At 41.9% G+C, this 15,850-nt stretch overlaps 1 protein-coding gene across 4 annotated transcripts in view; it reads right to left on the reverse strand.

The window, feature by feature from the left end:
- LOC139371296 (band 4.1-like protein 1) overlaps positions 1-15,850 on the reverse strand; it is a 169,081-nt gene that overhangs the window by 70,189 nt on the left and 83,042 nt on the right. For all 4 annotated transcript variants that reach the window (XM_071111602.1, XM_071111601.1, XM_071111599.1 and 1 more), the window contains one exon: positions 9,073-9,177. In XM_071111602.1, the coding sequence (XP_070967703.1) occupies positions 9,073-9,177 (105 nt within the window). The remainder of the gene's footprint in view (positions 1-9,072; positions 9,178-15,850) is intronic.

Raw genomic sequence — 15,850 nt, forward strand, 5'->3', positions numbered from 1 at the left:
TTCTGCATAGTGCATCTTTAAGGAAATTGACAAAGAACATTATTTTACAGAACATTACTTTAACAGAACGTTTCCTAAAAGTTCAAACATAGGTACCTTGAATTACATTTTTGGTAATGGTTCTAGGCACTGGTGCAACACTGTTTCTCTGGATCCCCAGCAAGGTCGGAGTTCAATGCAACAGCATACTTTATATATATATATAAAATAATTCAACTGGTGTACTTCAGAGTAACGTTTCCCACAAGTTCCCTCATGGTTCCAAAGTCATGGTTAAAGTCATGTTCCCAAATTGTTCCAAGAACATTAAGAAAACGTTCCATAAAATATCACAAGAATAACTATAGTAACATTCAAAGAACATTCTAAGAATGTTATGTAAAAACATATACAGTACATTCCCTTTTCAGTATCAACTAAACACCCTCTATCTTATTGCGTTTAGTTTTGTTGGCCACACTTGATCTTAATGAGTGCTTGTTTCCTTTGAAATGGGGTCTGTTTAAATAGACTAAAATGAACAGCTTTGTATGAATATAAAAAACATGGCATGCTATCTCCATCCTTTAATCTCAAATCAAATCAAATCCAATTTTATTTGCCACATACACATGGTTAGCAGATGTTAATGCGAAATGCTTGTGCTTCTAGTTCTGACAATGCAGTAATAACCAATGAGTAATCTAACCTAACAATTCCAAAACTACTACCTTATACACACAAGTGTAAAGGGAGAAAGAACATGTACATAAAGATATATGAATGAGTGATGGTACAGAACGGCATAGGCAAGATGCAGTAGATGGTATCGAGTACAGTATATACATATGAGATGAGTAAGGTAGGGTATGTAAACAAAGTGGCATAGTTTAAAGTGGCTAGTGATACATGTATTACATAAAGATGCAGTAGATGATATAGAGTACAGTATATACATATACATATGAGATGAGTAATGTAGGATATGTAAACATTATATTAAGCAGCATTGTTTAAAGTGGCTAGTGATATATTTTTACATCAATTTCCATTATTAAAGTGGCTGGAGTTGAGTCAGTGTGTTGGCAGCAGCCACTCAATGTTAGTGGTGGCTGTTTAACAGTCTGATGGCCTTGTGCATCTCAGTGATTTATTGTGCCACAATATTTTGTATGATTTATGCCTAAGCAAATCAAATTAATTTCCATGTATCTTATCTGTGCTTGGAGTTCAAAACAATTAACCTGAGCTAGCAGTGTCCCTGCAACCTAAAATTGTATGTTCCCAGAACAGACAAAATGTTCACTTCTGTTTTCAGAACATCTAAAAAAAAGGTTAAGTTTTACCGGACAGGAAACTTATGACTTCATTCCAAAAACAAATGGGAACCCAAAAACGTACATTCAAACAAATTCAAATGAACCATGGAATGTGCTAGCTGGGAAGGACATTTTAATCACATATTGTTTGGCTGAGAGTCACTGAGGACCCCAGACAGTATAGGCTACCATGAGATAAGCCTGATATTGAAGAGGAGACCTACCTGCTCTCAGAGGTACCTATGCTGTGAGAAATAACATCTTTCAGCATTTACCTCTATTGTTTCACACTCTCTCACACATAAACACACATGCACGCACACACCACACACACCACACACAGAAACACAATTTATTCTCTTCTCCAGACAGAACTGGCTCCAAAACCTCAACCGCTTGTGACAAATCAGATCACAACATGTTGTTCTGTAACTGCTACAGTTTTTTTAATTGCTTTGGTACACTACATGACCGAAGGTATGTGGACACCTGCTCGTTGAATGTCTCATTCCAAAATCATGGGCATTAATATGGAATTGGTCCCCCTTTTGCTGCTATAATAGCTTCCACTCTTCTGGGAAGGCTTTCCACTAGATGTTGGAGCATTTCTGCAGGGACTGTTGGGCGATTAGACCTGGCTCGCAGTTGGCGTTCCAATTCATCCCAAAGGTTTTTGATTGGGTTTAGGTCAGGGCTCTGAGCAGTCCAGTCAAGTTCTTCCACACCGATCTCAACAAACCATTTCTGTATGAACCTTGCTTTGTGCACCGGGGCAATGTCATGCTGAAACAGGAAAGGCCTTCCCGAAACTGTTGCCACACAGTTGGAAGCACAGAATCTTCTAGAATGTCATTGTATGTTGTAGCGTTAAGATTTCCCTTCACTGGAACTAAGGGGCCTAGCCTGAACCATGAAAAATAGCCCCAGATCATTATTCTTCCTCCGCCACACTTTACAGTTGGCACTATGCAGTTGGCAGTTGGTAGCATTCTCCTGGCATCCACCAAACCCAGATTTGTCCGTCGGACTGCCAGATGGTGAAGAGTGATTCACCAGTCCAGAGAATGCGTTTCCAATGCTCCAGAGTCCAATTTCGGCGAGCTTCACACCACTACAGCTTGGCATTGCGCATGGTGATCTTATGCTTGTGTGCGGCTGCTTGACTATGGAAACCAATTTCATGAAGCTCCTGACGAACAGTTCTTGTGCTGAAGTTGCTTCCAGAGGCAGTTTGGAACTCGGTAGTGAGTGTTGCAACCGAGGACAGACTATTTGTACACGCTACGCATTTCAGCACTTGGCGGTCCCATTCTTTGAGCTTGTGTGGCCTACCATTTCGCGGCTGAGCCATTGTTGCTCCTAGACTTTTCCCCTTCACAATAACAGCACTTACAGTTGACCGGGGAAGCTCTAGCAGGGCAGAAATTTTACAAACTGATTTGTTGGAAAGGTGACATGTTATGACTGTGCCACGTTGAAAGTCACTGAGCTCTTCAGTAAGGCCATTCTACTGCCAATGTTTGTCTATGGAGATTGCATAGCTGTGTGCTCGATTTTATACACACGTCAGGAATGGGTATGACTAACTTTGTATATATAATATATATAGTGTAATTCACCTATTACAAACAGCCTATGTGAATGCAGCCGTTCGCACAACTGTCTTACCAAAATATTGCAAACTAAATGCTGAAAGTAAGGCTACTACTTTCAGCATTTAGTTTGCATTATTTTGGTAAGACAGTTGTGCGAACGGCTGCATTCACATAGGCTGTTTGTAATAGGTGCAAACAAAATGACTTAATAGCAGTTTGATTTAGAATTCTGCGAATTCGAACAGAACAAAACAGTGGTACCAAGTCATACAGAAGGCCTAGTAAATAAAATATCTGATCAATAAAGGCATGACAGAATCTATATTTAGGCTAGTTAAATTAACAGTAAGCAAACTCAGTAAACAAAAAGCAAATGGCGATCCAAATAACCAAAACATAGCCGACAACCTACTACAGTTTGATGCAGCCATGCGCACCTGTTTTACCAAATAAATAGGCTTATATGTCCCCTTCAGAAACACATTGTGATATGGCAAAATACACTTCAGTGAATCAAATTCCACCCACGTAGTCAATTAAGCAATGCCAGCCTAACATAAATATGTTCCCAATACGTACAGTTCCATTTACAACCACGAAACCCAATAGCCTACCAAGAAAACCGTAATAGAATGGATCTATTTCTATGATGAAACACACCGATATGTAGCTATACCCAGGGTATAGCATTTGGGTTATTGAATTGGAATTATATTGAATTCCATTTATATCACGCTATACCACAATAAACATAAAAGTGCAAATGGTTTTGAACAAGAAGCTGGCGCAAAATCTCCGCTGCGCTCTATCAAATCAGATCAAATTTTAATGGTCACATACACATGGTTAGCAGATGTTAATAGTTCCGACCATGCAGTAATATCTAACAAGTAATCTAACAATTTCACAACAACTACCAGTGTAAGGAATGAATAAGAACATGTGCATATACATATATGGATGAGCGATGGCCGAACAGCATAGGCAAAATGCAGTAGATGGTATAGAGTACAGTATATACATTTGAGATGAGTAATATATGATATGTAAACATTATATAAAGTGTCATTTTTTTAAAGTGGCTAGTGATACATTTATTACATCCACATTTGTATTATTAAAGTGGCTAGACATTTGAGTCAGTATGTTGGCAGCTGCCACTCTATGTTAGAGTGTTGGCTGTTTAACAGTCTGATGGCCTTGAGATAGAAGCTGTTTTTCAGTTTCTCAGTCCCAGCTTTGATGCACCTGTACTGACCTTGGCTTCTGGATGATAGCGGGGTGAACAGGCAATGGCTCGGATGGTTGTTGTCCTTGATGATCTTTTTGGCCTTCCTGTGACATCGGGTGGTGTAGGTGTCTTGGAGGGCAGGTAGTTTGCCCCCGGTGATGTGTTGTGCAGACCTCACTACCCTCTGGAGAGCCTTGCGGTTGTGGGCGGTGCAGTTGCCGTACCAGGCGAAGATACAGCCCGAAAGGATGCTCTCGATTGCGCATCTGTAAAAGTTTGTGAGTGTTTTTGACGACAAGCCAAAATTCTTCAGCCTCGTGAGGTTGAAGAGGCGCTGTTGCGACTTCTTCACCACGCTGTCTGTGTGGTTGGACCATTTCAGTTTGTCCGTGATGTGTACGCCGAGGAACTTAAAACTTTCCACCTTCTCCACTACTGTCCGGTTGATGTGGATAGGGGGGTCCTTTGTTTTGGTGACTTGTGCTTCTACACCTGCATTGCTTGCTGTTTGGGGTTTTAGGCTGGGTTTCTGTACAGCACTTTGAGATATCAGCTGATGTACGAAGGGCTATATAAATAAATTTGATTTGATTTTGATTTGATTTGTTTTCCTGACACCACACTCCGAGGGTCCTCACCTCCTCCCTTTAGGCCGTCTCGTCATTGTTGGTAATCAAGCCTACCACTGTAGTGTCGTCTGCAAACTTGATGATTGAGTTGGAGGCGTGCATGGCCACATAGTCATGAGTGAACAGGGAGTACAGGAGAGGGCTGAGAATGCACCCTTCTGGGGCCCCAGTGTTCAGGATCAGCGGTGTGGAGATGTTGTTTCCTACCCTCACCACCTGGGGGCAGCCCGTCAGAAAGACCAGGACCCAGTTGCACAGGGTGGGGTCGAGACCCAGGGTCTTGAGCTTAATGACGAGTTTGGAGGGTACTATGGTGTTAAATGCTGAGCTGTAGTCGATGAACAGCATTCCTACATAGGTATTTCTCTTGTCCAGATGGGTTAGGGCAGTGTGATTGTGATTGCGTCGTCTGTGGCCCTATTGGGGCGGTAAGCAAATTGGAGTGGGTCTAGGGTGTCAGGTAAGGTAGAGGTGATATGGTCCTTGACTAGTCTCTGAAAGCACTTTATGATGACAGAAGTGAGTGCTAAGGGGCATAGTTACATTTACTGTTGAAGCATGTGGGAACAGCAGACTGGGATAGGGATTGATTGAATATATCCGTAAACACACCAGCCAGCTGGTCTTTGCATGCTCTGAGGATGCGGCTAGGGATGCCGTCTGGGCTGGCAGCCTTGCGAGGGTTAATACGTTTATATGTTTTACTCACATTGGCTGCGGTGAAGGAGAGTCCGCAGGTTTTGGTAGCGGGCCGTGTCGGAGGCACTGTTTTGTCCTCAAAGCGAGCAAAGAAGTTGTTTCGTTTGTCTGGGAGCAAGACATCGGGGTCCGAGACAGGGCTGGTTTAATTTTTGTTGTCTGTGATTGTAGACCCTGTCATATTCCTCTCGTGTCTGTGCCATTGAATTGCGACTCTACTTTGTCTCTATACTGATGCTTAGCTTGTTTGATTGCCATTGAACAGCTACACTGTTTGTATTCGGTCATGTTTCCGGTCGCCTTGCCCTGATTAAAAGCAGTGGTTTGCGCTATCAGTTTTGCGCGAATCCTGTCACCAATCCACAGTTTCTGGTTTGGGAAGGTTTTAATAGTCGCTGTTGGTACAGCACTTGCTAATTTTCTCTCTCACTGAATCAGCACATCGCGGACACCGACGTCTTGCTTCCGGACAAGCTAAACACGTTCTTTGCCCGCTTTGAAGATAACACAGTGCCACCGAAACAGCACGCTACCAAGGACTGTGGGCTCTCCTTCTCCGTGGCTGGCGTGAGTAAGACATTTAAGCGTGTTAACCCTCGCAAGGCTGCCTACCCAGATGGCATTCCTAGCCACATCCTCCAGCTGGCTGGAGTGTTTACAAACATATTCAATCTCTCTCTATCCCAGTCTGCTGTCCCCACATGCTTCAAGATGTCCACCATTGTTCCTGTACCCAAGAAAGAAAGGTAACTGAACTAAATGACCATTGCCCCGTAGCTCTCACTTCTATCATCACGAAGTACTTTGAGAGACTAGTCAAGGATCATATCACCTCTACCTTACCTGACACCCTAGACCCACTTCAATTTGCTTACCGCCCCGTTAGATCCACAGACGATGCAGTTGCAATCGCACTGCCCTATCCCATCTGGACAAGAGGAATAACTATGTAAGAATGCTGTTCATTGACTATAAATAAGCATTCAACACCATAGTACCCTCCAAGCTCATCATTAAGCTCAAGGCCCTGGGTCTGAACCCCACCCTGTGCAACTGGGTCCTGGACTTCTTGACGGGCCGCCCCCAAGGTGGTGAAGGTAGGAAACAACACCTCCACTTCTCTGATCCTCAACACTGGGGCCCCACAAGGATGAGTGCTCAGCCCCCTCCTGTACTTACTCCCTGTTCACCCATGACCCCCCCCCCCCCCTATCCACATCGAGAAGACCACAGTGGAGAAGGTGGAAAGCTTCAAGTTCCTCAGCGTACACATCACGGACAAACTGAAATGGTCCACCCACACAGACAGTGTGGTGAAGAAGGTGCAACAGCGCCTCTTCAACCTCAGGAGGCTGAAGAAATTTGGATTGGCACCTAAAACCCTCAACTTTTACAGATGCACAATTGAGAGTATCCTGTTGGGCTGTATCACCACCTGGTACGGCACCTGCACCGCCCGTAACCTCAGGGCTCTCCAGAGAGTGGTGCGGTCTGCCCAACGGATCACTGGGGGCAAGGAACCTGCCCTCCAGGACATCTACAGCAACCGATGTCACAGGAAGGCCAAAAAGATCATCAAGGACAACAACCACCCGAGCCACTGTCTGTTCACCCCGCTTTCATCCAGAAGCCAAGGTCCCTACAGGTGCATCAATGCTGGGACCGAGAGACTGAAAAACAGCTTCCATCTCAAGGCCATCAGACTGTTAAACAGCCATCACTAGCACATTAGAGGCTGCTGCCCTATAAACATAGACTGGCCACTTTAAAAATGGAACACTAGTCACTTTAATAATGTTTACATATTTTGCATTACTCATCATATTTATACTGTATTCTATCCTATTCTACCTATTCTATCTTAGCGTGTGCCGCTCTGACATTGTTCGCCCAAATATTTACATATTCTTAATTCCATACCTTTACTTTAGATGTGTGTGTATATTTGTGAAATTGTTAGATATTACTTGTTAGATATTACTGCACTGTTGGAGCTACAAACACAAGCATTTCACTACACCAGCAATAACATCTGCTAAACACGCGTTTGTGACAAATACAATTTGATTTGATTTAACCTGGGCTGGCTCCTCTGTTTCAAAATCATCAGAAACAGTCGCTGGAGGGGGATGTGGAGCCATTATCCTGATGGTGCTTGTGGAAGGGTGGGGAGGATCTGCACGTGGAGCTAGCTGGAGCTCAGCAGGCATCATGGTGGTTTGATGCTGTTGCTGCTGCTGCTCATTGCTCACCTTCTCCTTTTGGCTTTGCTTGGGTACTTTGGCGAAGCCAATTTCCGATATCCATCATGGCAGATTACCTGGTTCAAGCTTGGTAATAGGCTAAGGCTAATACTCAGGAGTTGGAACCAGTTCATGGAACAGAACCAAAAACCGTAAAATAACAATGTTTTTCAAGGAACAGAAACAGAAATGAAAGTGATCAAAACTGTTCCGGAACAGAACCGTTATTTAAAAAAATGGGAACTGAATAGTAACATTATTTTACGTTCTAGGCCTTTTTTTCTAGTCCCACAAAAAAACCAAACAAAGCACCTATGCAAAGCTCTGACTGTCACTGAGAAACTTATTTTCAGCCTGCCAGCTGAAAATCTTTGTCGGTTTGTGTGTGTTTAGGCCATCTGCCCCTCCCTCCTCCAAAGCATAGACTACTATGCTAGACTACTATGACGTTACAAGCATGATTCAGAAGATAGTGAATGGATTAACATTTTCAACACTAGTTAAGGATACTATAGGCCTAGTTATCACGTTATATCTTGGATTTATCAACTACAAAAAGGTAAGACGTGTTTTTAATTCTGGTGCAGCTGTGCACACAAGCTTGTTAGCTAGCTAGCTCAAAAGACATGAAAAGTTCCTTAATAGAAGCTGTTACTCCTAGGTATAATTCTGTGAACTTAATTCAGATAATTCATGTCATAATAAGATGTCCAGCACTTCAAGCCTACCTCCTCAACCCTCTCCTCCTCAACAGATTTTGCAACAACCTTGTCACTCAATCATTTTGTATTTTTTTCTATTTTTATATAGGGACATAAAACTTAAACTGAGGCGGCATAAGTTTCAATTGAGGGGGCTAGGCCCTCTTTTCTGGGCCTGCATTACATACCTTGCCTGTGGTTGAGGTGTACAAAGGTAAGGTAAACCCAAAACACACATCCTCAAAACAACCCTAATACCAGCTAACTGACTGTCATGACCATTCAGTTCTGTCTCAGTGCCAAATCTTAGCCAGTGGCGTAATAACTAATTACATCCATTCTAGTACAATTACCCTTCCTGGTGTCGTTTGGAGAGTCAACAGACATCAGAGGAGCACTAGTCAGCCTTTCTAATGTAGGCTATGATGATGAAGTGTTCAAATGTTTTCTAAGGAGTTTAGAGTGCCATGTTTTCACCATTGCCAGTTTAGGGTGCCATGTTTTCTGATGTTTCCTCCTCCAGCTATGTCATCTGTTATTATGATTTTTCTGAAGACAGTATTTCATGAGAGGAAGAAGTAAGAATGGGGGATAAAGAGAGCAGGGGAGGAAAGGAGGAAAAAAGAGCAGGAGTGGTAAATTAATGGTCACAGCATCTCCATGACAAAGCACTGACCTTTTGGCTTTCTGCATCGCTGTACATCAGGCCAAAGTAGTCCTTCTCCAGCAGGTTGAGGTGCTCACACACCATGTCCAGCAAGGCCTGTCCTTTGCAGTGCTTCTGCAGAAACACCCACACAAACACACGTGCCACAAATAAAGTGTTATTTAATCAAGGGTCAGGTGATTTCTGACCATGTGACCTGGCCTCACTAATTAAAGCATTACGGCACATCTTACAAAAATGTACCATGGTACTACTATGGTACTTTCATTCATACCATGGTACTACTATGGTCATTTCACTTATACCATGGTATAGTCTGAATCATGATGGTACTACAATGGTACTGCCATTATACCTAAATATTACCATGGTACTGCATAATTTATACCATGGTATAAATCTGAATCATGGAAATGTACCATGGTTTTAGCTTTCAATTATGATGTTACTGCCATGCACCTAAATAATACCATGGTATTGCATCATTCATAACACGGTAGACGTGGATCCTGGAAATACCATGGTTTTAACCGGCATCCTACATTATACCACGGTAACTCACAATTATGATAAATGGTACCAATAATTATCATATGGTACCATCTTTATTAATTGTCTGTTACCATAGCACAATGGCAGTATAATACATTAAATAAATAAAAACAAGGTCAAAAGAGTTTGGTTGGTATTATATTGATGAATTTATATACCAGTATGGGGACGTTTTTGATAAAGTTAGAGGCAGGAAGTACTGTTGGTCCAAATGTGTCTGTAACATCAAAGAAAAAGGGAAATAGGGGTAATACTTTCTGTATTAATAGTACCGTTTTTTTGCTCATCTTTGGGTCCCCTTTTTTGCCAACCTTAAATGTGGGAGAATGTAAAATATATGGTAGCCTAATCCTTGGTATTTTGTAATAATTTACTGTATTTATAGTCAAGGGGTGTTGCGCTTGTTTCGGCCCACAGAGGGAGCTGCTCTCTCTAGGGGTTGCATCACGTGCTCTCACTCTCACGCTAACCTGCCTAGTAAATGAGTCAGTTGAATGAGAGAGCCAACTGAAAAGAGAAGCACCAGATAAATGTAATATTTTAAACATTATCATCACGGTGAGCAATTGTAAAGCATGCGAAACACCCAGTTACGCGGAGTGTAATGATATAATATTTTTTTTTATGATGTTTGGACAGTTGAATTAATTTATAAAAATCTGTTAGCATAGAAGCTAACGTCGGCTAAAGTTAGCGCCAGTCAAGCTAGCTTGTCGTAATCATGGCAACAGGACAAACTCCCTTCATTCTTCTCACCATACCCTATCCAGGTCCCAAGGTTTAAGAGGATATACTATGCTACTAGACCATGTGTGTTGTGGTTTTTCATTATGAGCTAAAGGGGTTTAAAAGGGTACTAGGCCTACGCTTTTCCATTGCAGAGCGAGTAGTCAATGTTGCATTATGTGAGCACCATAAATTACTTTGTTTTTGGTCACTTTACCTGAAAAATGGTGAGACACAGACAATCATAATACATTGTAAACAACTACCATGCATTCATGTTGCTAGTACAAAAACATGGTATTTTTTCATTGTACTACCATGATTCATTTTTGTACCATGGTAGCTAGTACAATTTTAAGAAATAGGTTTTTTTGGTCACTGCCTTGGCAGGAAAATACCATGGTACTGGTGCAAATACCTGCCATGGTAGTACAATGAAAAAACTACCATGGTACTATCATGTTTTTTTGGTCAGTACCATGGCAGGAAAATACCATGGTATTTTCCTGCCATGGTAGTACAATGAAAAAACTACCATGGTACTATCATGTTTTTTTGGTCAGTACCATGGCAGGAAAATACCATGGTATTGCAACAGTACCATGGCATTTTCCTGCTATGGTAGTGATCAAAAAAACATGATAATACCATGGTATTTTTTTCATTGTACTACCATGGTATTTTTTTCATTGTACTACCATGGTATTTTTTTCATTGTACTACCATGGTATTTTTTTCATTGTACTACCATGGTATTTTTTTCATTGTACTACCATGGTATTTTTTTCATTGTACTACCATGGTATTTTTTTCATTGTACTACCATGGTACATTTTTCATTGAACTACCATGGTATTTTTTTTATTGTACTGCCATGGTATTTTTTTCATTGTACTACCATGGTACATTTTTCATTGTACTACCATGGTATTTTTTTCATTGTACTACCATGGTACATTTTTCATTGTACTACCATGGTATTTTTTTCATTGTACTACCATGGTACATTTTTCATTGTACTACCATGGTACATTTTTCATTGTACTACCATGGTACATTTTTCATTGTACTACCATGGTACATTTTTCATTGTACTACCATGGTACATTTTTCATTGTACTACCATGGTACATTTTTCATTGTACTACCATGGTACATTTTTGAAATGGACTGCATGGTTTTGTTGACAAGCACACATTTTTATTACTGGAATTACGTTTATTAGAGTGTCATGTAACTTCAAATGTATCAGCACAACAGAATGTGTCTCTCCCCAACATCATCCCCAACCAGATAGGGAAGCCATCTTGACACCAGCTACTATCTATTGTTGTCTACAGACTATAACAGCTCTTCCCTTGAGTGCTGTGTTACAGTCAGAATTCATCAAATACTTGACTTGGAAAATTAAAACAGAATTTTAGAGGAAGATTGCTTTCTGCATGATACGTGTCACTCACATAACTGTAACCAAATGATTTACTTTCTGATCACATTCCTGGGAAGGAAAGACAGAATATGTGTGAAAATAGTTGTGAAGTTACTCAAATGTCCAAAGAAATTCTAGCCAAGAGAGTTGACTGATGGGGCAGCACTTTCGCAAATCATTCTAGCGATGTTATACCTTCATGTAACTTGAACAAAAATAGGGGAAAACGATTGTGTGTAATTTCAAATACACATTCGTACATAACAAAACATCACTCTGAAACCAGCACAGTAGCATGGTACCCTGGTCTGTAGATCCCAGAGTTCAGACTATGGGTGCTGCTGCACACACACAGATACACACACGCTTTTCCCTTGGGGTCATAGCCAGCGAGCTGTGTGTGTGAACTGTGTGTGCTGCTCTCCAGGGAGCAAGCTTCTGTGCTGCTCACTGCTTGCTTTCCCTGGAGCCTGGTTTCCGTGGTGGCAGGCAGACAGAGCAAGTCGTTGCCAGGGAAACAGATGCAGATGTATGCTCCCTCCCTCTCTTTTTTTGTTCCTTTATATCTCAAGGCCAGAGCTGGAGGGAGTGTCTCCTTTGGCTCATTATGGTTGAAGAGATGGTGGGGCAAGACTCTGGAAGCACTTATGAACTCTTACTGTCACTCACCACAGTCCCCATGGTTGTGGAGAGAAGACATGGATGTGGTTGTGGGGTCTGTATGGAGTGGACTGTATAGCTATTAAAAGCCCAGCGTGATTTTCCTGTGTTTTATATATATTTCCACTATGAGGCTGGAATAATACTGTAAAATTGTGGAAATAATGATGCCATTTTAGTGTAACCTATTTGAAAAGAACACCTGAAATTTCATCACCAGGAGGTAAATTTGTTAATAGACCAATAAGAAAGAGAGCTCTAAACCTCTCTGCCAACAGTTAGTTTTTGGAATTACCCTTCCCACTCAGACCACTCCCAGACAGTCCTAGCAAAATTCTTGCTTGGGAAATTGGTCTTTGCTAAGTAGCAATTATTATTATTTATTTTTTTGGCCATTTTAATTTAAAACAATCCCAGTAAGGTACTTAATTGTTACCCAGAAAATATTTGATATTGATATTTTAAAGAATGTCTGCATTGGACCTGTAAAGATACAGTATGTATGGGCATGTTTAGGATCTTAATATGCAGTGACTAAGGCATTGAGGCGTTTCTCCATGGACACTCCCTTTAACAGTGCAATTAATTTAACTCCACTTTGAGCACTTCCACAGCAAATGACAAGCATTTTCTCTCAAAATAAACACAAGTAACACACTGAAACCATTGCAAAGTGTACAAACAAACTCATTGTCAGAGTCACAGAGCATTTAAAAAAAATATATGGCTCCCAAAATAGCTCCATTCTACACAATAACAGAGTGCAGCTCATCCATGCATGACCTGGTAGAGTATACACCAGGGAACTGAAGGAAGGGGTGAGGGAAGTGTGGGAGTGCGTAGCCCCGTCTCCCCTCTCTCCACTGTGGCCCCTTGGGAGCCAGAGCCAAGCAGCCATGACAAGACAGGCTAATTAACCCTTGGATGGGGCAACTCCTCCAGTGAGAATTGTCACAAAGGGGTGCCTGCCTTCCCTCAACGCTATTATTATCAACTCCTGGAGCATGGAGGAGGTTTGATATGGCAGGCCTGACGTTCCAACCCACCAATTAAACACAGGAAGGGGTTCGGTGGGAGGCCAGGAGTGAGGTGAGGATAAACGTTATACTGCAGCAGCAGCAGGGATGAGTAAAAAGAGAGGGTTGATTTGTACATCATTTTGTAGCAATGAATGGAAGTACAAAAGGAAGCAAATGATACTTCATTGCATAAAGGCTTTGAAAATCATAATGTGGAGTTTTATTTCCAGTGCTGAGAACAGCTTGAGTTGCTTGAGAGTATTTGAAATTTAAAAAATGGCGACATTTTCTTTTGAGAAAGATTGATAAAAGCAAGGGAAATATTCTAGAGATTCTTATATCAGAAACACACTCACATATCGGAAGTATCCTAAGGGCAGCTCACAATAACACAATATTCCAATTTCTACTTGACTGCACCTGGGTCGCAAAATTGAATGAGTATAGATTTCCCATTGTTCTGTCACTGGGTTTTGTTGAGGAATTTTATTGGGCAGAAGAGGGATGTCATTTGACCCTCAAATTGTACAATATTTCTGCTCTGTTATGTTGCATATCTATATATAGGAGGCTTTCAGCCAAGCCTTAGCTTTTGATAATATATACTGAACAAAAATATAAACGCAACATGTGAAGTGTTGGCACCATATTTCATACTCGTCGCCAAACACACTGGCTCCATGTCATCTACAAGACCCTGCTAGGTAAAGTCCCCCCTTATCTCAGCTCGCTGGTCACCATAGCATCACCCACCTGTAGCACGCGCTACAGCAGGTATATCTCTCTGGTCACCCCCAAAACCAATTCTTTCTTTGGCCGCCTCTCCTTCCAGTTCTCTGCTGCCAATGACTGGAACGAACTACAAAAATCTCTGAAACTGGAAACACTTATCTCCCTCACAAGCTTTAAGCACCAACTGTCAGAGCAGCTCACAGATTACTGCACCTGTACATAGCCCACCTATAATTTAGCCCAAACAACTACCTCTTTCCCTACTGTATTATTATATATATATTTTTTATTATTATTATTTTTTGCTCCTTTGCACCCCATTATTTTTATTTCTACTTTGCACATTCTTCCACTGCAAATCTACCATTCCAGTGTTTTACTTGCTATATTGTATTTACTTTGCCACCATGGCCTTTTTTTGCCTTTACCTCCCTTATCTCACCTCATTTGCTCACATCGTATATAGACTTGTTTAATTAAACTGTATGTATGTTTGTTTTACCCTATTAACACCTTCCCTAACCAGAAACCGTGGATTGATGGTAGCATTCACGCAAACTGAACTAAATGACTATCGCCCCATTGCGCTCACTTCTGTCATCATAAAGTGCTTTCAGAGACTAGTCAAGGATCATATCACCTCCACCCTACCTGACACCCTAGACGCACTCCAATTTGCTTACCGCCCCAATAGGTCCACAGACGATGCAATTGCCATCCCACTGTACACTGCCCTATCCCATCTGGACAAGAGGAATACCTACAGTATGTAAAAACGCTGTTCATTGACTACAGCTCAGCATTTAACACCATAGTGCACTCCAAACTCGTCATTAAGCACGAGACCCTGGGTCTGTGCAACTGGGTCCTGGACTTTGACGGACCATGCCAATGTGGTGAAGGTAGAAAACAACATCTCCACCCGCTGATCCGCAACACTGAGGCCCCACAAGGGTTCTCAGCCCTCTCCTGTACTCCCTGTTCACCCATGACTGCGTGGCCATGCACGCTTCCATCTCAATCATTAAGTTTGCAGATAATACTACAGTGGTAGGCCTGATTACCAACAAAGACGATGCAGTCTACAGGGAGGAGGTGAGGGCCCTGGGAATGTGGTGTCAGGAAAATAACCTCTCACTCAACATCAACAAAGGAGATGATCGTGGACTTCAGGAAACAGCAGAGGGAGCACTCCCCCATCCAGATCGACGGTAGTGGAGTAGGTTGAAAGTTTTAAGTTTCTTGGCGTACAAATCACAGACAAACTGAAATGGTCCACCCGCACAGACAGCATGGTGAATTTTTGAAAAGTTTATGTACAGTGATTTTTGCAATTCATTCCAGTCATTGGCAGCAGAGAACTGGAAGGAAAGGCGGCCAAAGGAAGTGTTGGCTTTGGGGATGACCAGTGACATACAACTGCTGGAGTGCGTGCTATGGGTGGGTGTTGCTATGGTGACCAGTGAGCTGAGATAAGGCAGGGCTTTACCTAGCAAAGACTTATAGATGCCAGTTGTTTTGGCGAAGAATATGTAGCGAGGGCCAGCCAACAAGAGCATACAGGTCGCAGTGGTGGGTAGTATATGGGGCTTTTGTGACAAAACAAATGGCATTGTGAGAGACTACATCCAGTATGCTGAGTAGATTGTTGCGGGCTATTTTGTAAATT

Source organism: Oncorhynchus clarkii, chromosome 17 (assembly GCF_045791955.1).
Source record: "Oncorhynchus clarkii lewisi isolate Uvic-CL-2024 chromosome 17, UVic_Ocla_1.0, whole genome shotgun sequence".
In the NCBI taxonomy this organism is placed as follows: Eukaryota; Metazoa; Chordata; class Actinopteri; order Salmoniformes; family Salmonidae; genus Oncorhynchus; species Oncorhynchus clarkii.